The sequence below is a fragment of the Arvicanthis niloticus genome, chromosome 5 (genome assembly GCF_011762505.2).
Source record: "Arvicanthis niloticus isolate mArvNil1 chromosome 5, mArvNil1.pat.X, whole genome shotgun sequence".
NCBI lineage: Eukaryota > Metazoa > Chordata > Mammalia > Rodentia > Muridae > Arvicanthis > Arvicanthis niloticus.
This window is the reverse complement of record NC_047662.1, coordinates 61,792,336-61,818,932: the sequence shown is the minus strand read 5'-3', so window position 1 is coordinate 61,818,932 and position 26,597 is coordinate 61,792,336. Positions and strand designations below refer to the sequence as shown.

Sequence of the window (26,597 nt, the reverse complement as noted above, 5' to 3'; positions counted from 1 at the left end):
TAAAGACATTCTGGAGGTGGCACAATGTATGTGGAAGAGGTAAGAAAGGAAGGGCACAGGACATGCACGGATGCAGCCTGGTGTGGGATAGGCATATACTCAGTTATCCCTTATATTAGTATATTTATCATCATGGTGATGATAAATATAGTCACCATTTTTAGTGTCATGACATGAATCATCTGATCTCCAATGTCTGCTTTCATACACACTATCTGATGTAGAACAACCACTAGACAGAAATAGCTTTGCCTCTTCCTATAATCTCTGTAAAGAGTGCCCATTAATTTACCATTGTTAAAATTTGGGAATGACTGAGGGAGCTGGAGGGCTCAAGGACTCCACAAGAAGACCCACAGTGTCAACTAACCTGGGCTCATCGGGGCTCACAGAGACTAAACTGCCAACCAGAGAGCATGCAGGATCTAGACCTAGGCTCCTCTACACATGCAGTAGGTGTACAGTTTGGTCTTCATGTGGGTCTTCTAACCATCGGAGCAGGGGCTGTCTCAGAGTTTGTTGCCTGCCTTGGGATCTCTTTGCTCTAGCTGGGTTGCCTTGTCTGGCTTCAGTGGGAGAGCATCTGCCTCATCCTGATACGCCTGATATGTAACTTGATATGCCTGGGTGGGTTGGTGGGGGGGTGTTCTCTTCTCTGAGGAGAAAGAGAGGGTAGAATAAGGGGAGGGAGTGTGAGCATGGGACTGGAAAGAGAGGAGGGAGTGGTGATGTGATCCAGATGTAAAGTGAATACATAAATACATCAATGAAAAATTTGCCAATTCTGACAACAGGATTATGATTTAGAGATTAAAACTCATTGAAAAGTACCTTCTTCAGGGCTGCATAGATAGCCCAGTGGGTAAAGTGTTGTTATGCAAGTGTCAGAACCTGAGTTTGAATCCCCAGTGCCCACACAAAAGCCGAGCATATTGGTTCACATCTTTAATGCAGTGGTAGAGTGGAGAGAGTTGAATCTCTGGAATATTCTGGCTACCCAGTCTAGCTGAAAACATAAACCTCAGGTCCAGTGACAGACCTTGTTTGAAAAAAAAAAAGGCAGAGAGTGATTGAGGAAAGACATCAGATATCAACCTTTGACCTCCATGTGTTGTCATAGGCAAGTAAACCTGCAGAAGAAATGGAAGCCATATACATGTGTGTCCCTGTGCATACATGTATACATGTGCACATGGACACATATTTATGTGCATAAATTTGTCAAAGTGTCTTCTCTTTTTAACTGCTGTATACAAATAAGCATTAAATTATTAAATTGCAGCAGATCATAATCACAGTACAAAGATCTTGAAGAACATGTGTTTTTAGTATTTATGGGTGAATCTTTAGTACGTATGTGGGGTTAAGAAAAGAATGCCTTTATTTTAGTCAAAAATCTGGGAATAATAATGACTCATTGGCTCTAATTTTGATTTGAAACTGTCATTTGTCGTAGGCCCTATCAGCATGGTGCAGACATGCTGGCAGCCATTTCTCAGGTGTTGAATGAATGCACCAAGCCTGACCAAGCTACTCCAGCCGCCTTGGTGTTACAGGGTCTTCATGCACTCTGCCAGGCTGAGGTAGGCATTTCTGAATTGTTCAGTATAACTCTTCAGGTATTTTACAAAAATGTAAGATCAAATTTGAGTAAGTGTGTGTTTCAATATTAATTCTAAGATTTGTTTTCGTTGGGGGTGAGGGGAAAGTAGAACAGGATTGCTTTGCACACATTTTTTTTTTTTTCTTTTATGAGGAGATTTTGGTTCATCAGCTTGACACTCTACAGAGACCCTATTTTTGGCATTATTTGTTTTTGTTATGTTGAGAGGGTATTTATGGGTCTGTTGAATGTGTTTACTTCTTAATTTTTTGACTAAAGAATCTTAGAATCAGTTAAGGTAAAGAAGTAGCCATAGGTCAGTGGTCCTTGTGTACTCTGAATAAATCATGAGTGACCTGAAGACTGGCAAAGGAAGCGTCCCTTCCTGGTGGTTAGATCTGCCAGATGGTTGAAGAGCAGAACAGACTTGGAAATCATTGCCTGAAATCTAGAGTGTTCCCAGAGTGACCATATATCAAAGAGAATCTTTACTGTTTTGAACAAATAGGATAATCACATCGAAGTTCGTTTAACCAGTGTTTTTGACAAAGTGAGTGTGCACACTGCAGGTTCTAAGAGAATAAGAAGTCTCTTAGGGTTGTAACCAATCATGGATGATGATGGTGATGATGGTGATGATGTTGAAAATTGCTATAAGATAAACAGTTACAAAACCAGTGTCTATATGTTACTGTCCTTGTGTTAAACACTTCCTATGCCCGTTTTCAACAGTTGCAGTACAGGAATTAGAGGAAAATAAACCCTAGAGAAACATTTTCTCAGAATCTTGGTTTGAGTGTAGTTTGTGCTGTGTGAACACGTCTTTCTCCAGACAGTGAGTAGAGTTTCTGTTCAGCAAAGGATGTGTCGTCAGAATGATTCTTTCAGATCTGCTGGCCTGCAGATGGAAAGGTGTTAGGCCTTCCCAAGACTGATACAGCATTGACGGCTCACTAAGCTTAAGGACTTCTATTTTCTGTTGCTTCAATTAGTCATCTGGTACTGGAACCCACTTTTTTTTTTTTTTTTTAACCAATTATATCATTTTTTCAATAAGTATCTAGATCTTATCATTAAACTTTTTTTTTTTTAACAACAACTGAGAAAGGTGTCATATACATCCACCTCCCAAAAGGACTATTTTTTACCCCTTTGAAGTACTTTCTTTAAATTTTTATCCCAATTAACTTTTTTCTAACAAAATAGTAATTAAGTCTTTTTGTTCCTATAATTTCATTGTTTCCCACCCTGACCCACCTGTTAGCATAAGGCTCAGGTATATTAATGCTTACCTTTTAGGACATGCACTGAGTTTGTCAAGGAATTTTCTTAACCCTTTTATGTCTAAGACGTCATTGTTAGCTATAGTTTGTACTGCAGGTAGAAAAAACATTGTCTGTAATAGAGAACATCTTTGTTTTTAGGCAGTGGTGAAAATGTCCTTCATAAGTACTCAGAGCTACTGGAGTATGTCCTTTGGTTAATTCACTTAGTCATAGTTATGCTTCAGGTGGAGATAAATGGAGAGTGTATTCAGAAACACCCTGGCATGATATTGCCCATATTGGTGCTGTCTGGATGTTGGACCTGCCCTTGGTTAGTTGGTACCTAGTTAGATAAAATCTCTCAAGGAGCTTCTGAATAGTTCTTCACTCTTTTCTCTGACACCCACATAATATACGATGATTTCTTCTTCCAGTGGTATCTTCTCTCTCATCACTAAAGCTCCATTTCCCTCACTGCATACTTAATGGCACCACTAAGATTGCGGAATACTTAGCCCTAATTCCATTCTCTGACCCAAACCATTTCTTACAAATATAATTTTGAGCCCAGTAGAATACTGTCTTTCCTTGCTTCTCTGTGTTCTTCCCAGAGCAGTGCTTCTCAATGTTTCTAATGCTGTGACCCTTTAATACAGTTCCTCATAGTCTGGTGAGTCCCAACTATAAAATTATCCCGTTGCTATTTCATAACTGTATTGCTACTGTTATGTATCATGATGTAAAAATATGATATGCAGGATACCTGATGTTTATTCAACCCTGAAAGTGGTCGAGACTCATAGGCTGAGAACCAAGGTCCTAACAGCACTGAGGTATCTTGTTTCATCAAATGAAGCTCATCTCTTACTTCTCTGCTAGAATAAAGGAGTTATTTTTTCTCATCTGGTCTCCTCCCTCTTATCATTATGAAGTCTAAATATCACATCTATTTTTAAATAAAAAATTTTCTTTGAAAAACCGTCTTTTGACTGAAACTGGCTTTGATGCTGCACACCTTTAACCCCAGCACAAGAGGCAGAGATTGTGCCTGAGTTTGTGTTGCTTGGTCTCTAGAGCAAGTTCCAGGACAGCAGGGTTACTCAGAGAAACCCTGTCTCAAAAACAAACACAAGCACAAACAAACAAACAAAAATTAAGAAAGAAACGGAATCAGATATGTTACAAATCCAGTATGTGGTAGTCTAACACTAGCTGTTAGTTTCCTTAAATCATGTTTGACAGCAAGATGAGAATAAATCATAGAACAATGCCACCAAGCAGTTAACTTAATTTCTTATTTTTTGTGTCTATGACAAAATATTTTATTTTGTTTTCTTTTATTTTCTATGTATTTCCTGTTTAGAGTATAAACTTTTATCGTTGAATATACTACATGCCTTGTCTTCTTCATAAATATTGCACATGTCCTGAGGTGTTTTGTTTGTTGAAACTCTATTATTGTTAGTTTAGGTAATAAACATGGTCTTCATTGACATTTAGTGCTGGATAGCTTCTTCTAGATAAGTAGGAATAACCTCCACTTTGATGGTAGTTTTCTCTCTTTTTGTCCTGTGTAAGGCTTTTTATACTTTATGTTTTATTTGCTGCTGTTCTGTCCAGTGATGTATGCTAAAGTCCTGGCATTTATTCAGTTCAGCATCTCTTCCTAGGCTAGCTTTTTCTTTTGGGTTGGTGTGCTACCCTCAGAAGTCAACATTCATTCCCCGAGGCCATTTATTCTGTTTTCTAATTGGCAACATGTGTGAAACACTGGTGTAATCACCAGGTTCGAGAATGGACATATTCTGCATAGTTATGAATCTGTTTCTCAGAAGCATTTGGTCATGATTTATCTGTCTATTACTCTTTAAGCCTTTGACTATCAAATATCATTAGGGTGTAGAAAGATAGCCTGAAACAGTGCAATAAGTCAGTAAAGCTAAGAGCACAAACCGAATAACCCTGGCTTTGAGAAAATACATCAGCTAGAAAAACATTTATAATTGACTTCTAGAGCGTTCCAAACTTTGCATCTCTGCAAGAAGTATAGTAGTATAGTGTTGTCCACTCTCCCTTGTAAGTTTGGTAGGTAATGAAATCTTTGGTTTTGGAAGTCAAAATGTTGAATTCCGTTTGTTCTCAGTGGAATTAGACTCATATTAAAAACTACTGCTGCTTACTCATCTACGTGTCTCCCTAGGACAGCTGTCTAAAAGGATGGGGTCTGTTCAAATGCCAAGTGTGTCAGAGCAGTGACTGTTATATTATGTATTTTGTGGTTCTACTTGGCTAAATAAACAAGTAAACAAACAAACAAACAAACAACTACAGCAAATGTCCTAGAAACCTCAGCTGTCCAAAAAGATGCGAATGTCTCTATGATAAGCAGATAATTCATTCCTTCTTTAAGGCTGTTAATATATTGATTTTTGACTTCACATATTTCTTTTAGGATAATATTTTTCTTTGCTAATATTTTTTGATGACTAGAACAAAAACTGCCTTTTTGTGATATATAGATTATAGCATTTCATTTTGTAGTGAAGGAATAATCTTGTAGCTGGCATTTATTGAACCCCTTAGAAATTCTAACTTGCCAGATTTCGATGAAGTGCTTGACCATGTGTATGTCTGATTGTTGTTTAGTTTGCTCAGATTTATTCTCTTCCCTTTGTATTGTTGTTTTACCAAATGTGATAAAGTCGAGGGAACAGTTTGAAGCTTTCTCTTTCAGTCATAGAATGCACAAAAGTGGAAATGAGTGAGTCCCAAGATGCCTGGAATGTTACACAGTCAACTTAAAGTTTTAAGAGTGAACATAACTTCCAGTGTGAACAAGCTGCCCAGGGTTAGATGAAAAACAGTGTGTGCAGAAATAAAGCCAGTGCATTACTCTCTGAAAGAGGGCTCATTCTCTTTGAACACTTTCTCTCTTAAGGTCTTAAGATGGGCATAGAAGGCACGCTAGGGCAGTGATTTCTTAGTCAGCTGTGAGTCTGTTGTGGCAAAAATTAATAGGCGTTTCAGAATCACTGAGAAAAGCTCTTTCATCTTGCCCAGCACCATCAGGGTGTTACATTTTCAAAGCAGAGCATTGTACAACTGAGCAGTAGATAAGGACGGGAGGGGCCTTTCCTGGGGATTCTTGACCGCTGGCAGAGTTCATTTCAGGCCATTTGTCACAGCGGTGATTTCCCCTGAGATACCCTCCGCCAGTGGTATGTTTTGGCTATTCTATCCTCTTTTATTTATTTATTTTTTGAAATCATGGTGGAGGGTAGTTGTCCTTGCCCTCTCCCATCATCCTAACCCTTTGTCTAAGGTCTCCTTTACAACTCCATGGGGTAGGAACAATTTTCAATGGGACCCAGCAGGTCTGGAACGTTTTAGAGAGTTAGTGTGATATAAAAATGCCCAATAGAAATCCTGCATTTTGTCTAAGCATTTTTAGCGTGATAAATATAATTTAGTATGGAAATGTGATCCATTGTTCCATGGCAGGTTTTCTCAGCTGTGTACAGTAAGGCTTCTGTCGCCTACTGTGGGTTTGGTATTTACTGCACTCTGGACCTCTTTGTTGTTTCTTGGTTTTGTTTGTGGAGATTGTTAAAGGTGGATTGGCTGCATAACCTTGCAGAGGAGTTGATTAAGTTTAATTTGCTATGCATTAGAGAGTGGATTTGCTGGTCTTTTTGAACTGCCCTCTGTTATTTGTTGTTTGGGGCCTATTTTTTGATGCCTTCAGTTCTTTCCGGGCATGAAAACTCTTTTTGTACATTTGTTGAATCTATTTCCATGCTGTGCTTTTTATATTCTACACAATGACTCTTTGCAGTTGAAAGTTGTAGTTTGGTTGTATTTTTAACTTTAAAAGGACAGCAGGAACTTGCCTTTTATTAAACATATGTGGATATTATAACATGTACTCTGCTTTTCTTCAAGCACGTTTTAAAATATAGTTTCTTATTTTTGAAATAAAGTTTTAACTGGATGTGTTATACTTATATAATGGCGATTATTCAGTACACACAAGCCATGTATGGAAATTGTGGTGAAATAAAAATAATGTGTGTGTGTGTGTTTAAATAGACCGACTTAGCCTTTCCAATACTTTTTAATTGGTTGTTTTCACTTTCTTTAAAAAAGAAACAGTCGGATCGTGGGAAGTTGAATTTTATATCAGAACCTTCAGTGGGAAATTTTAAAATTGAGGTCTTGTTTTTCTGTTACTTCCTGGTTTTGCTTCCCTTCTGTTGTCTGCCATTTCTAATATTTGTTGGGATCTTTGAAATCACTTGTCCTTAGAAATGATAGCGTTTAGGAATCTCGCTTGCTCTATGCAATTCTTTTCATCATTTTTAAAGCATGTTTCGTGTTTATGGATTATTTTCTGAAGGATTTTCTTACTTGAATCAGAATCCTGGGTGTGAGGCATCTTAGTTGCAGTGAGTAGTCTGTGAGTGAGTGTGAAGGCTGTGCTCGGTGTCCAGCTGGGAGTTTCCGGCTCTCAGTCATACGCGGAAAGCATTCTTTAAAAGATCAAACGGGCTGGACACTGGGAGGGTTTTAATGATGCCAGTTAGCATCAGAGCCGTTGGACTCAGTGGCTGCAAATTGTGCTCATCTGAATAAATGCCACTGAGCTGGAAATAATGATGTGACTAAAATGATGCTAATTGTACCCCTCTGCCATTCCAGTGAATAAAATATATTGGTTTAAGCTCATCCAAGGAGTAGGCTTTCCTTTCGGGGGTAAACGAGGACATAGGGAATGGAAAGGCCATCAGTGAAGGAAGGCAGCACAATAAATGACGTTAATGGTTTGAAAGGCTTTGGATTTTGAGATCCGATTGAAAGCATTATTTTGGTTTCTTCCAAGAAATTAGCACGGCTATTTCAAAAGCTTTTTATCTGGTCTCAAATGACATAAAATCATGCTTTTCATAAAAATGTCATCTCAGATGTGCTTAAACTCATTTCTGTGCTATATAAATGTCTAAAAAGAACAGGAGTATTTTTCCTTTTATCTGCCTAGCATAAAATACCACCAAGAAACTCATTGCTACAAACTCTAGTGATCCCTGATTGGAATTAACCTTGGTTCTGTGATTAAAATCATCTTCATTGTAATTACTGGAGGGAAATGAACTTGCTTAAGGAGTATGTGGAATTAAGAGGGCAAGGCATTGGTAAGTCTTCATACGGGAAAGTTCAGAGTCTTTCCTCACATGTCAGCCAGAAAGAAGGCTGGACAGAATACAGTGTGTACATTTTCTTTAAAGTTGTTGAATTTTATGTTTGAGAGACTTTCCGTAACCACCAGAAAATGGCTTTTTTTTCTTCACTAGGTATCATTCTAAATGTAGTTTTCTATTTTGATTTTGAATGTGCACTAGTTCTTGTGACTTAGGCTCAGTAATATACAAGCTGTGTATTTTTGCCCCGTGATTCTTTCCCCTAAGAATCTCAAAGTAGCATAATGGAATGCGTTATGCCTAAGGTCTGAATTGAGCAGTGAGTAAGATGTTCTCTGGGGCATTATCCCTCTTGTTTCAGGGCCATGGCACTGGGCCTCTACTTATGTAAATTGCCATTTGAGAGTCGACGGGGTCATATGGCTTTTATTTCTAATGATAGAGGTACAGTCAGATGCAGCAGTGTCATTGACCTGCTCCATTTGTGTTGTATTTGTACTGTGAACTGGAGGAAATTTCCTTCTCATTGACTTGTATGTCAGGTACTCTAGCTAAGTTATGGACTTTCAGACAAACAAATGGCAGTGATATCGCTGTGTGTCAGGTAGATTTTCTAAAGGCGTTTGAAGAGTGGAGGTTACTGATTAAAAACTTCCAGAGATGAAACAGATAATTTTTTTTTGTTAGTTCCCCAGTGTCTTATGTGTTTAGTATTGAAGTTTCATATTGTTGTCAAGAGAAGTTTCTAAATAGCTTGTTTATGGGCTTGCCCATACACTATGAAGAAAAATTATACTTATTTTGCCTTTATATTAAAGGAGAAATTAAATATTATTCATATTTTTCTGGATTGGTGGTTTCTTGGCCTATACTTATATCAGAGGAACATATGTTCCCCATTGTAGTTAAGTGTATCAGTCAGGGTTCTCCAGAGGAACAGAATTGATAGAAGGAGTGTGTGTGTGTGTGTGTGTGTGTGTAAAAATAGGATTTATTAGACTGAGTTACAGACTGTGGTTCAGCCAGTCCAATAATACCTGTCTCCTAATGGAAAGTCTTAAGACCGGCTGAGATGCCACTGTTCTTTAATATATGTTGGAATCCCGAGGAAGTAGGAATACTGGTGGAGGAATATCCAGCTGCAGGATATATAAACCTGCCATCGAGAATAAGGGGGAGGAGGCAAACAGCTTTCTGTAGCTGCAGCCAAAAGGTGTGCTTTAGATTTAGGTTGGGTCTTAGGATCTCAGTTAACTAAAAACTTCTCACAGGTGTGCCCAGATGCTTGGGTTGCTAATTCCAGATGTAGTCCAGTCGACAACCAAGACTAGCTATCACAAGCTATCTTTTGACTGTTTGACACATAATTATATCTCTTTATGTTGTACTTAATTTCTAAGTGAAAACAATGGCCTGGTCATTTATAGTCCATGTATAACCATAAACACATCATATATTTTAAAAGAGGTGGCAGTGTTCCTTGAGGGACATTCTCGTACTATCTCATGACTTAAAAATAATAACCACCAATAGTATGTAAAATGATAAAGAAATTGAGGAAAGTTAACACAACAATCTGTACCATTATTAACAAAATATGGCAAGCAGTCATGGCAATTATAGTCCTTCTTTCCTGCAGCTGGCTACATGACCTTAGCTGGTAGTTGTAGCTCCAGCTCCCTTCCTTGGCCACCCATTCTGTATTTTCTCCATCTTTAGCAAGGCTTGGCTCTTTTCATGGAGGAATGGCCCATATCTTCATTCCTGGATGTCTGGGTCCTTTGTCATCTTGCCTGGATGGGGTTGTTGTAGTTTCCTGTTGACTTTAATCAAACAGGACATGGTGGCACAGAGACATCCTAAAGGATCTCTTGCATTTCAGACATAATCTTTCTTACTTCATTTCCCCATGGTTATCTGGACCAATCACTTCTCATAAGACCGTTAGACCTTTCTGAGCCTGTTGGCTTAAGAGCATTAGAAGCTTAACATGGCCTGAGGAATCTGAGTTTACATTTCATAGACTGCTATACCTACTGGCAGAAGAACCAAAACTTCTAGGCCAGCAGAACTTAAGGTACAGGGAACATCAGATATCTTGAGGAAGTGTTGGGGGTTTGTCCCAAAATAAAGATTAGTCATGATGCTGTCTCTCCTTTGCTATAGTATTGCAGCCACTGCAGATTATGTATACAAGTAAACCTATAGGGTGTATATGAGCATGTAGGGATTTATATCTCATTCATTCATTTCATTAGCTTTGATTATTCCAGATATAAATTCCTAGTGCCTCTCTGGAGCACTGTTAAGCTTGGTTTGGAAATGTTATTGTGTCTTAATGTTATCTATAGGTGCACCTATACACAAATTATTTGTCTACTTTTTGTTGTTTTTGAACTTTGTGAAAACTACTTTCCTGACAACTATTTACTAGAAAAGGGCTTTATTGAAATATAATTAAGCACCATGAACTTTATGTTCAACATATAGAATTTGCATGCTGACAGGAGCCTGATAAAATTGTCTCCTTAGAGGTCTTCCAGAGCCTGACATGTACAGAGGCAGATGCTCACAGCTAACCATAACTCCATTGGGGTTTCCAATGGAGGAGTGAGAGAGAAGACTGAAGGAGCTGAAAGGGTTTATGGCCCCATGGGGAGAGCAACAATACCAACCAACTAGAACTCCCAGGGTGTAAACCACCAGCCTGAGAGCACATAGGGAGGGACCCAAGGCTCCAGGGGTGGGTGGCATTGTTGGGCATAGGTGGGAGAGGAAGTTTTTTGGTCTAGTGAAAGCTGGATGCCCCAGTGTGAGGGAATTTGTGGGTGGGGAGGTGGGAGTGGGCAGGTGGGTGGAGGCATATCTTCATAGAAGCAGGAGGAGGGGGAATGGGATAGGGGAGTCCTGGGTGGGAAGGAAATGTGGAAAGGGGATCACATCTGAAATGTAAACAAAATATCCAATAAAAATATATTCAGAAACATATATGCCAATCTTTGAACTTTTAGAATGTTTTCATTATTCCTGTGATAGACTGAGACTGAGTAATATCTCCAAAAGATATGTAGTAGCTCAGGGGGTGTGGCCTAGTTGGAGAGAGTACTTTTGTCAGTAGTACTGGTTTGGGTATCAGTGTATAGTATTTGTTATTTCTTTCTTTCTTTTTTTTTTTTTTTTTTTTTTTGAGACAGTGTCTTCTGTTTGTCAGAGTAGCTGGGAACTGACTGAGACTAAGATAAAACTGAACCTCGTACCTCCAACTTTGGAAGAATGCCTGGACTACAGGCCTGTGTGCTAGCTCCTGATTTTGATAGTTCTGGGAATTGAACCTAGAGCCTTCTTTATACTATGTCAGCACTCTATTAACATATATATATATTCTCTAGCTCTTTGTAGGTTTTTAATATAGATATTTTATCTTTGCCTTTTCTAGGCATCTTTCTAGGGATTGTCCTTTTAGGCTGAATACTAACTTCTTAAGGAATTACCAAACTGTTTTTCAAAGTGTGTCTACTGCTTTGCTTTGCTTTGCTTTGCTTTGCTTCCTTGCTTGCATGCTTGCTTGTGTGCCTGCGTGTGTGCATGCATGGGTGCATGTGAGTGTGTAAGTAGTGTATATACATGTATATGTGAAAGAGTGTGCACCTATGCATTGAGGCCTGAGTAGGGTATTGGGTGTCCTCCTCTATCCTTTTTCTCCTTTTTCCCTTCATGTATCTCTCTTTAAACCTGTTGTTTATCCCCAGGCCATCTCCCCTGACTGCCATTTTACATTATTGCAAGGAATGTGTGAGATTTCCTCTATTTTACTCATTTTCTTTTGTTTGTTTGTTTGGTTTTCCAGACAGGATCTTTCTGTGTAGTCCTGGCTGTCCGGAAACTCTCTTTGTAGAGCAGGCTGCCCTTGAACTCAGAAATCTACCTGTCTCCGTAGAGCTCAGAGATCACCACACCCAGCTTACCTCTTCATTTTTTTTTTTTTTTTTTTTTTTTTTTTTTTTTTTTTTTTTTTTTGGTTTTTCAAGACAGGGTTTCTCTGTGTAGTCCTGGCTGTTCTGGAACTCACTCTGTAGACCAGGCTGGCTTCGAACTCAGAAATCCGCCTGCCTCTGCCTCCCAAGTGCTGGGATTAAAGGCGTGCGCCACCACCGCCCGGCTTACCTCTTCATTCTTAACATTTATTTCTGTTTGTCCTTTTTATTTGATGTATTCTATTAAATGTAAAGTGAAACCTCATTGTGGTCTTGATTTTTATCTTCCCAATGACTTACAGTGCTAAGCATATTTTCAGGTGCTTACTAACAGAATATATTATATAGTGTATTTTATATTGATATTTGGAGTGTTATATTCTTAAATTATATTTGCATTACCCAGAGCTACACAGATTGTTGATCATAGAAGATACTTTGAATTTTATTCATGGAAGTTGTTTCATATGTTCAAATTTTGTCTAATGTTTTCTTTTCCAATGTGGGTGCAAGAAGTTTATAAAGTTGCAGATATGTGTATGCCCAAAATAATTTACTAATAATGGCTGCCACTTTATAAATAAAAAGTACTGAAGAAGAATGGTCGAGAGCTGGAGAGGCAGTATTTAGCCACAGACAATTTTAGTACACTTGGGATTTGTTGGAATTGGTATCTACCCAGTGTGGAACAGTATTATGATTAGTTGATTCTAAGGAACTGTACTAAGTGAAGGACAGCCTGAGGTCAGGCAAGAGGGCTTGTTTCCCAAGACATCCAACTACATTTCTTTTCATTTATTTATTTTTAATTTTTGAGATTTGCTTATTTTTATTCATTTTGTATATATGTATCTGTATGTGTATGTATATGATGTATATATGTATAATAATAAATGCACATATACACATAATATGTATATGTGTATTTGTTATATATATATATATATATGTATATATATGAGTATCTATGTGTGTGTGTATATATATGTGTGTGTGTGTATGTGTGTTTCTGTTTTGTCTGCATGTGTGCACCATGTATGTGTCTGGTGACCTTAAAAGCCAGAAGAGAATCATCTGGCCTGGAACTGGAGTTGCAGATGACTGTGAGTCACCATGTGGGTTCTGGGAATTGAACTTGGGTTCTCTGCAAGTGCAGCAAGTTCTCTTAAATGCTAAGCCATCTCTCCAGTCCTTAATTCTTTCAAGAAAATTTAATCATTGAGTTACTCATTATGTGACCCAGAAATCCCATTTCTGGGAATATACTCAAGATAAGTGAAAATATGTTCACACAAAAGCATTTGCATGTAGACATAAAATGTTTAGAACAGCATTATTCATTAGAGCTACAATATAGAAAAATTGAGACACCCATCTAGTCAACTATGAGTCTTAATTTACATTCAACCAGCCAAGTTAATTCAGTTAATTAAATTTTTATGCCTACCATGCATGAAGAGCTACTAGACTATATAGATTCAAGGGTGCAAGGATAAACATGGTTTTAACCTGCAGGAAACATCTACTCTAAGTTGAAGACCTTAAACAAGTGGCTGTATCAAGAATCATGTATTTGTAGTGGTTAAAGATCCTAGAAAGCAGCAATGCAAATTATTTTGGAAATTCAGGGGATTTGTACTAGTCTAAGAAGGCCATCACAGTTACAACTGTTAAGGAGACATTTGTAGCTGTTAAATTCATAGTGAAGTCAATGGGGAGGGCCTTGAATTAGTTTGTGTTTGTTCTGTTCCCTCATTGCTGTAAATAAGTACCTCATAACTTGAGCCAGGCAGAATTATTCTGGGTCATGATTTGTAAAGGTGCTGACCATCATGGGCTTGAAGGCAGTGGGAGTGTGTGACAGGGACTGTACATCCTGACAGAGCGGGGAGGCAGAGGAAGAGGAATGCTGGTATTCATTCCATTTCCTTTACCCGGTCAGCTTCCAGGGTGGATCTTACTTAACCTTCTCTGGATTCATCCTCACAGGCACCACAAGTGTGTCTTCAGTTATTACAATCCAGTCAACAGAACCCAAGTTCAACTGACAGTGAAGATCAACCACTGCAGGTCTATTGAACGATTTCTGGTTGTTCTGTGTAAAAATTTCTGTCTCTTTAGTTTTGTGTCCTTCCCCATGTGCCCCATGGCACCCCATTGTGTGATCATCATAATTGATAGAGAAACCCTGTCTCGAAAAACCAAAAATAATAATAATAATAATAATAATAATAATAATAATAATAATTGATAGTAAATGTTTTTTACCATGTCTGTGAACTGTGAGCTGGTTTATGTGTGTAGCCGCCACTGTCGCCGCCGCCTTCTTCTTTTCTTCTTCTTCCTCCTTCCTCCTCCTTGCTCCTTGCTCCTTGCTCCTTGCTCCTTGCTCCTTCCTCCTTCCTCCTTCCTCCTTCCTCCTTCCTCCTTCCTCCTTCCTCCTTCCTCCTTGCTCCTTGCTCCTTGCTCCTTGCTCCTTGCTCCTTGCTCCTTGCTCCTTGCTCCTTGCTCCTTGCTCCTTGCTCCTTGCTCCTTCCTCCTTCCTCCTTCCTCCTTCCTCCTTCCTCCTTCCTCCTTCCTCCTTCCTCCTTCCTCCTTCCTCCTTGCTCCTTCCTCCTTCCTCCTTCCTCCTTCCTCCTTCCTCCTTCCTCCTTCCTCCTTCCTCCTTCCTCCTTGCTCCTTCCTCCTTCCTCCTTCCTCCTTCCTCCTTCCTCCTTCCTCCTTCCTCCTTCCTCCTTCCTCCTTCCTCCTTCCTCCTTGCTCCTTCCTCCTTCCTCCTTCCTCCTTCCTCCTTCCTCCTTGCTCCTTCCTCCTTCCTCCTTGCTCCTTCCTCCTTGCTCCTTCCTCCTTCCTCCTTCCTCCTTCCTCCTTGCTCCTTCCTCCTTCCTCCTTCCTCCTTCCTCCTTCCTCCTTCCTCCTTCCTCCTTCCTCCTCCTCCTCCTCCTCCTCCTCCTCCTCCTCCTCCTCCTCCTCCTTCTCCTTCTTCTTTTTGGTTTTTCAAGACAGGGTTTCTCTGTGTAGCCCTGGCTGTCCTAGAACTCACTCTGTAGACCAGGCTGGCCTCGAACTCAGAAATCCACCTGCCTCTGCCTCCCAAGTGCTGGGATTAAAGGCGTGCGCCACCACTGCCCGGCGTGTATTTTCTTCTTTATTTCTGGTTCTGAGTTTAATAGAAGGTTAAGCTTAGTAGGAGACTATAGCATCTACTTATGTATAAGACAGCTTGGATTGCCCATGAAAGTCCTCATTCATATTATCTCACTATTTCAATGATTTTCTTTGTAGAATATACATGTTGAATTTTAAATGTTTCTTTATTGTGCATTACATGGTTGTTATTTAAAAATCAGAAAATACGGGGCTGGAGAGATGGCTTAGCAGTTAAGAGCAGTAACTGCTGTTTCAGAGGTCCTGAGTTCAATTCCCAACAACCACATGGTAGGTCACAACCATCTGAAATGGGATCTGATGCCCTCTTCTGGTGTGTCTGAAGATAGCTACAGTGTGTACATAAAATAATCAGAAATTACAAATTAATAAACTTAGAAACAAAAAGTAAGCCATAATGCCACTACTTAGAAGTAACTCAAAGGATGTACTGTGTGTAATTTTATGGTGCTTACTGGTCATGCCTTTGTATCTATATACATATTATAATGGCCATATGAGCTTTGCTGCAGAGTATGTTTATTGTCCTTTTAACAGCCTGTGACTGGGTATTTTGTTGTTGGTTTTTTCCTGACGTATGCAGTGCTGCTGTTTTCATCTTTAGCGTTAAACTTTAACACATATACCAAATCTTTCTATAAGCTAGGAGTTTCTAGTCCAACCATGTGTAATTACAAGCCCAGCAATTTCTTCCACCTGACCTGCTGCCTGCATGACTTGGGATTGCTGTTTTTCCCTCTCCATTTTTCTGTATGGTCTGTCAGCTTTTCATAAGTGTCTTGTTGCTGTTTTGGAAAACATGCCTGACTCCTGTACCCAAATTCCTAAGTTTTTCTGTTATGTATTCCTAGGACTTGAGTCTCCTCTGCCAATCCTAACCATGGCCATTATTGATGATTTGGTTAGACTCCACTGAGGTTCAGGTGCATGAGAAAATGCCAGGAGCGCTTAGCTGTGTCTTGTTGTTTGCAATAGAAATTTGTAGTTATTTTCTTGTAGTGTGGGAGTGTGGCATTGGGAGGAGACCTCAGAACATCTCTGGACTTAGTCTTTTCAGTGTGTTCCTCAGGGAGGCCAGGCCTGAATGAGATTGTTGTAGTCATTATGATAATGTATGTTTTTGTCCTAGGTGCTGTTCACCTCCTTTGTGTCTATATTATGAGGGTTGACTTAGTGCAGAGACATGTCTGTACCTTCTTCCTGTGTGGAGTTGCTGTCTGGTTTAGCCTTATTCCCTGCCCTTGAAGTTATGATGAACAGAGTCAAAGGAATGGTCCACATCTCCATTGTTTCCCTTTCTTAAAGTGTAATGCCAGAGCCAACCTAGGTAAATGCAGCGGGCAACATCCTGGTGTTTCTCAATCAATTTCACTGGCCTTAGTAGTTTCAGTTACCAAAAATGTAGCAGGTAAAATCCTGTCACATTGAGGAAGCATAAAAGAGCTCAGAGGTAAAATGAGCTGTTTCAGCCGCTGTATGGCTGTATCTCACCTGATGTAAGTGCCTCTGCTAAGTGATAATGGGGAGGTTTCCTGGAGAGTGCAGCAGCACTGTTGGCTGACCCAGGTGGCTGTCAGTGTGCTAGGGAACCTGGCTTTCCAGGCTGTCACTGGGATGATTAATGTAGCAAGTTCATGATGGCCTTCAAAACCAAATGCTGACACTTCCAGCAAGCTGAGTGTCTGGTCTTAGAAATAACTGGAGGTAGGCAAACTCAAAAAGAATGTAATCTCCATTTGTTATTGCTTACAAATGAAACAATATTATTATTATCGCAGCACAGGCACACCCATCCACTTGTATATTGAGTGTTTTCATGTTAAAGTGACAGCGCTGAGAAACTGTTAGCAGGCACTCACGTGAAATAATGGGCTGGAAATGTACCCATTGAAGAAAGAGTTCCCAACACCCAGATTTCTTTTGAAAGATTTATTTCTGTTTAATGTGTGTTTGTTGGTGTATGGGACAGGCACATGAATGTGTAGGTGGGTGTTTGCAGATGTCCACAGAGGCCTGAGGTTTTGGATTTTTCCTTGAGTTGGAGCTGGAAGACACATGTGAGCCTCCTGGCACGGGTGCTGGGAACTGATCCTAGAGCCTCTGTATGAGCACTATGTGTTCTTAACCGCAGAGCCCCCTCTCCAGCCCTAGTAAATGATTTTCTTTTCAGGTGCCCTCAGGCTTCCGGAAAGTATTATAGCAGCACTTCCAAATGGTTCCACGTGGTGTAGGCTGAGCGCCCTGCATGGGGAGAGGATGTCAATGTCCAGAGGCCTTAGCATTTTCTTACCAGGATCTCCCTCATTGATCCCCAATGCAATGCTGAGATCTCAGGAAGATAATACCACTCCATTATCTTCCGCCCTGCTCCTTCTCCTGCACTTGATGGGGACACTGGACATAGCCTGTCATGTTGTGATGGAACGTCCTTCTGGAGACAGTAGAGATCACGCACATATACTTGTTAGTGTGAGGTCATCACTGTAAGTTTCTCCATGATGCTGCTGGGCTGCTGTCTAAAGAAGAAACAGAAAGCTGGTTAGTGTGTGTGTGTGTGTGTGTGTGTGTGTGTGTGTGTGTGTGAGACTATGCATACTATGCAAGTTTTAAAAGTGTTTAGTCTGGGCGTTTATTCATGTATCTTTAAATTAAAAATTACTTCATTTTATTTCTTATAGGACATGTGAATATACATAACGGTTTCTGGTATGCACGTGTCCAGTGTGTGTGTCTGTGTGTTTCTTGTCCTTTTTCATTGGCTCTTTTTCTTCTGTTTGTTTGCTTTGCTTATTCTGATTTGTTTGGTTTTGTTTTAACTTATTATTATTCTTTAGATGCTCATGTGTTTTCTAAGGAGAGACACAGAGGGTATAGATTTGGATGGGAAGGGAGGTGGGGGGAATCTCAAAGTAATTGGAGGAGGGAAAACCAAAATGAGAATATATTAAAAAGGCCAGCCTGGTCTACAGAGTGAGTCCAGGACAACCAGGACTACACAGAGAAACCCTGTCTCGAGAACAAAAAACCAAAAAAAAAAAAAAAAAAAAAAAGAATATATTAAAAAATGTCCATTTTTTTGTAAAAGAAAAATAGAAGATAATTATTTGAGAATTCCATACATGTATATCAAGTTTTTCAAACTTACCCTTTACCTTCTTCCCCTTATGTGTCCTCTAGTACTTTGGTCCCCCAACTTCCTGATTCCTCCAGCCCTGCAAACACACACACTTGTATTTTGAGACAGATTTGTAGCCCTGGCAGGCCTGGAGCTTTCAACATTATAAAATCTTGTTAGTAGGTATAAAGCTTCTAGGTCATTACCAGCTTGATTTCTTGATGTCCTATGGCTCAAGTATGTGTTGTCTTCAAAAACAGTGTCTTATCAAGTTCAAAGAGCAATGTCAAGTACCTGTAATGCTTTGAGGGTCTGTGTGACCTAATGACCAACGACTCACAAAGGCGTGGTGACCCACATCTGACTCTGGGCCTTTTGTTTTTGGCCTATGTTCCTGGGAGTCACATTATTCTCCACTCCTCATATAGGGAAACTCCATTTAAATAACTTGCTTAGATTTATCTGTGTGTGTGTTCTGCCTGCATGTATGTGCACCATGTACATGCCTGGTATACACGGAGGGCAGATGAGACTGCCAAATTAACTGAAACTGGAGTTATAGAATGTTCTGTGTTACCATGTGGGTACTTGAGCCTGGGTCCTCTGCAAGAACAACAAGTGCTCTTACCTGCTGAGCCATCTCATCTCGCCAAGCCCTAAAAATCTTTTTTTATATATGTATATTATGTACTTTAGGAATTCTCTAATATACTGAGTTTCTAAATTGCATTTTCAAAGCTATTTAGGATTTCTTATCTTTTCATTCCTTTGTCTACCGCACTGTCACATTCCTCACCCCATTTACTCTTTCCTTCCCCATTAGTCCCCCCTTTCTATCATTTGGGTTCTCTCTGCCATTTCCCCTTGGAATACCCGCCCACCCTATCCCATGATCGATCACTTTTTAGTTTCCTGACATCTACAGGCACTCTACTTTAAACCCACGCATCGAAAGATTCAAAGTTCGCTCTCTATATTAGAGACAGCATATATTGTTGGCTCTTCTGAATCTGAGTTACCTCACTCATAATGATTAATTCCGGCTCTGGCCATTTACTTATAAGTTTCATAATTTTATTTTTTAACAGCTTAATAATAATAATACATTGTATATATGAGCCACATTTTCCTGGTTCATTCATCAGTTCCTAGACATTCAGGCTGTTTCCATTTTTTAGCTGTTGTGAATGAGACAGTAACAAACATGAAAGAGCAAGTAACTCTATATAGGATCCCTTGGGTATATGATCAGAAGTGGTACAGTTGAGTTTAGATTTTTGAGGAACCTTCACAACTGGTTTCCATAGAGGCAAATTTTCCAGTTTTTATTCTTACCAAGAATGAGTAAGTTTTTTCCTTTTCCCAGATTTATGTATTTGTTTTTAATTAGTTTATTTTACTTAGTTTTTCTGACTGGAATAAGATGAAATTCCATGAAGTAGTTTTCCTTTGTATTTTGCTTATGGCTAAGGATGTTGAGAAGTTAAAAAATATTTCTTAGCCATTTTTATTTTTATTTTGAGAACTCTGTGTAGCATCCCATTTTAAAATTTGATTGTTTTCTAGTGTTTTGAGTGTGTTGTATATTTTAAACATTAACCCACTGTTAGATATAAATAGCTGGTAAAGATCCTCTTTACCCCACTTTTTAGGCCGACTCCTCACTGAGTTGGTGGCTGTACAGATGTATATAATGTTATATGGACCCATTTATCAGTATGGGTATTAAGTGTGGTGCTTCTGGAGTCTTGTAGAGGGAATCCCTTTCTGTCCCTGTAAGTACATCTCTGCTGTCTGCTCTATCAGATTTAGTGTATCAGCTTTTAGTTTGAGGTCCTTGATCTATTTAGAATGAGCTTTGTTCATGAGAAGAGAAAGGTCTGATTTCATTCTTGTACATTTAATTTTTTGACTTGACAAGCACCGTTTGTTGAAGGTGCTGACTTTTCCAATGTATATTGCTGTCATCTTTGTAAACCTCGGGTACAAAGGTATGAGCTTGCATTGGGATCCTTAATTATACTTCAATTGTTTTTTAATTGTTCTGGAACGTTTTAGCTGTCCTGGATTTTTTGTTTTCCCATTTGAATGTTAACCTTTTTAAAAATCGTTTCTGTGAAGAATTACATTAGAATTTTGGTGGTAATTGTACTAAATCTAGATTGTTTTTGGTGGGATGGCCATTTTCACATTAATCCTACCAGTGCATGGACATGTGAGATTTTTCTATCTTCTGGTATCTTCAGTTTCATTGGTGTTTTACTTTTCTTTATTGTGTAGGTCTTTAACTTTCTTCCTTAGGTCAGTATGCTCATCTTTGTTATGTAGAAAGGCTATGGATTGTTGTATGTTAATTATGTATCCTGTCACTTTGCTGAGAGTGGTTACAAGTTATAGGAGTTTTCTGCTGGGGCCTTTAGGTTCTTTTATCTATAGAATTGTATCATCTACAAACAAGGAAACATAAACATTGGCTTCTTCCTTAAGCACTATATTGAATAGGAATGGAGAGTGCAGAGACCTTTGCCTTGTTCATGATTTCAGTAGAAATGCTCCATGTTTCCTCCATTTAGAAGGATGCTGACTGTGGGCCTGTCCTACATTGATTTTATTATCCTGAGATATGGCCCCTGTAGTCCTCAGTGCTTCATAACTTTTAGCATGAAGGGATGTTGGATTTTGTCAAAAGCTTTTCCTACTTCTCAAGAGATGATCATGTATTTTTCTGTTCTTGAGTATGTTAATGTGACACATTCTATTTATTGATTTGTATATGTTGGACCATTCCTGTATCTGTTAGCTAAAGGCAACTTGATCATGGTAGGTGACTTTTTGCTTGGATTTGGTTTTCAAGTCTGTTATAGAGAACTTTTGCATCTATATACACCAGAGAGTTTGCTGTATAATTTTCTTTTCTTGTTGTCATTGTTGCATCTTTATCTCCTTTCCTATTTTATGTCATAGTTTGAGAAATATTACTTTTAGTTCTTTTTTTCTGGTCTGATAAATTTGTGTGGGAAATCCGTCTGGGCCTGAGATTTTTTTGTTTGGATGGTTATTGCTGCTTCAATCTCATTGTTTGTTTATGTCTTGTTGGTTTACCTCTGGTAGAGCATATACAATATAAATTCATTTCTTTTAGGCTTTCCGGTTTGGTGGAATACAGAGTTGTGATGTGTCTTCGCAGTCCTCTGGATTTCACTGGTATCCATTGTACCATCTCCTTTTTACAAACCCTAGTTTTATTAGTTTGGATCCATTGTTTGGGTAAAGGGTTGTCAATTTTAATTTTTTTCAAAGAACCAGCAGTTAGTCATTGATTCTTTGTTTCTATTTGATTAATTTCTGCACTGATCTAGGTTATTTCTCCCTTCCTTCTGCTTTGAGATAGTGTTCATCCATATTTTTCTAAGGCCTCAAGGTATTAAGGCACATCATTGAATTGCTTCCTTAGGCTCTCTCTGATTTTTTGATATATTTGGAACTATAAGCCTTCCTTCTCAGGGCTGCCTTCATCGTGTAGTATAGATATTGTGCTTTCATTTTCATTTAGTTCTGTGGATTTGTGATTTTTTCTATTTTATTTGTTCAATGATCTATTCATCATTAAATAATGTGCTAACTTTCCATAACTAGTTTTTGTAGTATTTATTACTGTTGGTTTGAAACTCTGTTTCATTGTGGTCAGATCAGACACAAGGGGCATTTCAATTTTCTGGTATTTGTTAAAACTATATTTTGCATCCCAGCACCTGATCTATTTTAGCAAAAGTTCCATAGGCTGCTCAGAAAAATTTGTAACTAGTCGTTTATGGAATATTCTGCAACTGTCTGTTTGGTTCACTTGATCTGGGATGTCATTTAGCTCTACTGTTTCTCTGTTTTGTTTGTTTTTCTGGATGATCAGTCTCTTAGGGAATCTGGGGTATTGGACTTGTGCACTGCTAATTTGTTGGGTGGATTTGTCTCTTTTTTCTATCTAGTAGCATTTGCTTTGTGCAGTTGGGTGTCACTGAGTTCAGTGTATATTGTTTAGGATTACAATGTCTTCACAGATTGTTACCTTTATTAGTATGAGGTCAGCTTCTTTAGCTCTTGTGGTGAGCTTTGGTTTAACATTGTACACTGAGGTTTGATCTCAGATCTTACTAATTTGAAAATATCAGTTGTCTTGCAGTTATTATAAATTGAATCTTTGTTGGGGGGAAAAGAGCAATGTTAAAATTCACTCTGTTTTAAATACAGAGTGATTTTTGTTTTTATTATTTCCATAGAGGTCTTAACCATAACAGCTAGGTTTGGAACAGTTTCACCCCCAAAGGACTCTTTGTACTCTTTACCCTGGAATGTTCCACCACTGCCTGTACCCCACTTTCAGCCTTATATAACTAGTATCCTACTTCTTATTACTACAGACTTACCAGTTTTGGACATCTTATGTAAGTGAACCATACATATGTGGTGTTTTAAGATGACTTTCACAGAGCATAGTGTTTTCTAGGAGTCATACGCTACAATCTCCTCTAGAAATGGAAAATCTTTTATCTATTTATGTACCTTAAGATAATGTGTGCATGTGTGCATGTGTGTATGTGTCTATGGGTCTGTCTGTCTTCTAGTATTTTTCTGGTGTATATTTATGGATTATGTACTTACCTGTAAGTGGATGCTTAGTTGATGTCATAGGAATAGCTGTTAATTCCTGGCTTGAGATTTTGGGAAGGAGGAACAATAAACGTGTCTGTCAGTAAAATAGTATATAACCTTGGAACTTTGTTTCCCAAGTATGGCAGAAGACATTTAACACTGTTTTGTAAAGTATGAATAACTATTTTAAACCTTCATGGTTCCCTGTATAATAAAATTTAAGTAGGTGGATGGAGAAACCCTAAATGTCAGTTCTTATGAAAGAGTGGCCACTGTGCCAAACATAATTAAAAATTACAGTAGTTTTAGATGCCATATACAAACCTTATGTAAGATCTAGGAAACAAAATAATTTATTTTAATTAAAGAAGAATCAAAGTCATAAAGGAGTGTATACTTCTGTTAAAATATTGTATGTACTACCCATTCTGTTTACATGGTCGTCTCATTAGTTACTTTTCTTTTGCTATGATAAAACACACTGGCCAAGGAGGAGCTTATTTAGGCTTATGGTTCCTGATTGTTAGAGTCCATCTCTGCAGGGAGGCATGGCAGCTGGAGCAGGAAGCTGAGAGCTCATATCTTGAACTGCAGATAAGCCTCAAGCAGTGTGGGCTTTCATTCTCAGATCCTGTCCTCTGTAATGGGAAGCCTCAAGACTGTAGTACTCCCAGCTGGGGACCAAGTGTTAATGTGGTCGAGACTATGGGTGACTTTTATAACTCAAGCCACCACAGCCTCCATAGTCTGGTGTCTGTAACTTACTGCAAAATGCATTCAGTCCAATTTTAAAAGTGCTCATAGTCATGGTCTCAACAAAGTTTAAAAGTCCAAAGTTCAAAGTCTCTTTTGAGACTCAATGCAAACTCGTAATTGTAACGCCATAAAAAAAGCAAATGTTATGCTTCTAACATATAATGGCATAGAATATTCATTACCACAACCAAGAAGAGTAACTCAGGCATAATGAGGAAATTCTGGACCAAAGCAAGACTGAAGCTCAGCAGTGCAGAGGCCACATCCTATGGCTGCATGTCTACCATCTAAGGATGCAAATGGCTCTGTCCTAGCTTTGCTGCCCGCATCATACATTTTTTTTTTTTCTTTTCTTAAACTGGTCCCACTCCCTTTGTGAAGCTCTCCTTGGCAGATATTTCTTTACTTTGGCATGTCCAACAGCTTGGCATTCTTAATACAGCCCAGGCTTCTCTTTCATAGCTTTATGCAATGACCTCTCAGGGTCTTCAACCAGGAACTCTCCTGCCAGGAACACACAGCTTGGCTCTCAGAAGCCATGGAGTAAGATTCCACGGTCCCTTTACTCGTGTATTCTTTGTGCCTCTAAAGCTCGTACCATGTGAATGGCACTGCCAAGTTCTGCTTCTAGTGTAGGATGGACCCTGGCTTCCTGACCCCACTAGCATATAATAACCTGAATAAAAGTAGTGCTTTTATTCAGTTTTCTAGGAGCACACGATGCTTTAGGTCTTCTCTTTCACAAGTTAGAAGGTTGCTCTGAGTGTACGTGTTCCAGCTAAAGGCCTCCCCTTAATGGGACTTTTTAAATTCTTCCAGCACAAGGCTTGGCTGCAATATTGCTTGAAGTTTGCTGCTTTTTTTCCTCTTTACAGTATGTATGTATGTATGTATGTATGTATGTATGATCTATCTCTTTGTCTCTCTGTCTCTGTTTATCTATTCCTTTTTGCATTACCTACTCTTTAAATTGTAAACCTGCACAACTGTCTTTTATAAGAACCACTTCAGTGATTCAATATTATGTGCCTTGAAATAGCCTTTGTCAAAGGAATTAGACCATTGCCTTTAAGTTTAAAACTCAGGCAAATTCTTAGGATATGGGCACACAGCGTCCAAAGACTTTGTCAAAATACCACACAAATAGCCTCTAGCCATCTTTCTAACACCGTTGTTCCCTCTAAAATACTGTCTCCCTCTTGTTTAGTGCCTCCATAGTCTGCATGGCTCTTAGCACTACTCTATTCCAAGTTTCCTGTAAAGTGACCCATCATGGTCTGCTGATGGCATCCAGCTGCCTTTAAGTCCAGAGTTCCAGATCTTCCATGTTTTTTTAAAAGTGAATACGGTCAGATTGTACACATCAATACTGCGACCTCCTGGTACCGATTTCTGTCTTAGTTACTTTTCTGTTGCTGTGATAAGATACCATGACAAAGGGAATGTATAGAAGAAAGAGTTTTGGGGGGCTTATGGTTCCAGAGCTGTGAGTTTGTCAAGGGGTGACAACCAGAGGAAGGAGCTGAGAGCTTGCATCTAGAATTGAAAGCAGAGTGCAAACAGAGCAAAATTAAAGCGATGCAAGTTTTTTAACCTCAGGTTTCCCCCAGTGACAGGTATTTCCTCCAGCAAGGCTGTACCCCTAAACATTCAGAAACAGTGGCACCAACTGAGGGCCAAACATTTCAATGTTCGAGACAATTGGTTACATTTTTTATTCAAACCAACAAAGTTGAAAAATCAAATTATAGAGGAGATTTAGAAAAGATGAAAAATTATAATGTTATGTATACAATGAAATCATAGTGTGAATATGAGCATGCTATGCTTGCTTTTGTGAGTTTTCCTGACTTCGTGTGAGGATCACACATGTACATATGTATGCTTTACATGTTTTACATGTCTGCCAGCACATGTGTGTGGAGTCCAAAGGTTGACTCTGGATGTTTTACTCTCTCACTTTTCACCTTAAATATTGTCAGAATTTCTTACTTGAACCCAGACATTGCCGTTGCAGCTAGAGTGTTTACACTGCTTCCTTTTGAGATTCTGCCCCTGCTTCTGGAGTGTAGGGAATACAGTTGGGTTGGGTTGCTAGGCCCACCTGGTGTTTTCATGGATGCTGTAGATTGGAATTCTGGTCCTCATGTTTCTGTGGAAAGTGCTTTACTGAGCTGTCTTCACAAACCACCTGTTGTTTTAAACTAACAGTTTGTCGAGGGCACCATACTGCTTTGATGGTTTGCTTTGGCATCTGATTGAATGAACACATGGATATAATTTAGTTAATGAATTTAAGATTGTGGGATACTGATTTTAGTTATTGCTATTACTGTTATTTTTTTATAGAACACATTTTGATAAATGATTTTTTAATCCTTGAAGTACCTTTATTAGTGATTTGCCTTCCTACCTTTTATATTAAAATTGTTGGAGTGGGGAAGAAGCATTTTCTGTACACAATAATTAGTTAAAAATAAACAAGCAGTTTATTTTAAAATTGGAATGGGGGAATAGTAAAGCTAGTGGGGTTTTCCTGCAAGTAAACTGAGAAAAGTAGTGGAAGGCTCTCTTTGTTTGGCTTCACCACTAAATGCCAGGGCCTATTTTCATTTCTTTCCTGTTCCTGACCTCCCCTCTTGTGTCCCCTCTCCCCTTCCGTCTTCTTTTTAATGCTCCTTTCCATGGCACATCGACTCTCGTTCTCTCTCCTGTTTACTAGCAGCAGCTGCATGTTTTCTCAGAAGGCTCCTGTAACGTCATCATCTGTTCATCACTGCTGTAACACAGATGTTTTTCTGGTACTTTCTGAAATACTCAATTGCATTTGTAAGTTGTTGAGAATAATTTCACATGGCATTAATAACTCACTTA

The 26,597-nt window shown here is 39.0% G+C and overlaps 1 protein-coding gene across 5 annotated transcripts in view; it reads left to right on the top strand.

Moving 5' to 3' along the window:
- The window catches only part of Focad (focadhesin), a 295,918-nt gene that overhangs the window by 136,183 nt on the left and 133,138 nt on the right, over positions 1-26,597 (top strand). For all 5 annotated transcript variants that reach the window (XM_034503044.2, XM_076934681.1, XM_076934682.1 and 2 more), the window contains one exon: positions 1,457-1,583. In XM_034503044.2, coding sequence (XP_034358935.1) covers positions 1,457-1,583 — 127 coding nt within the window. The remainder of the gene's footprint in view (positions 1-1,456; positions 1,584-26,597) is intronic.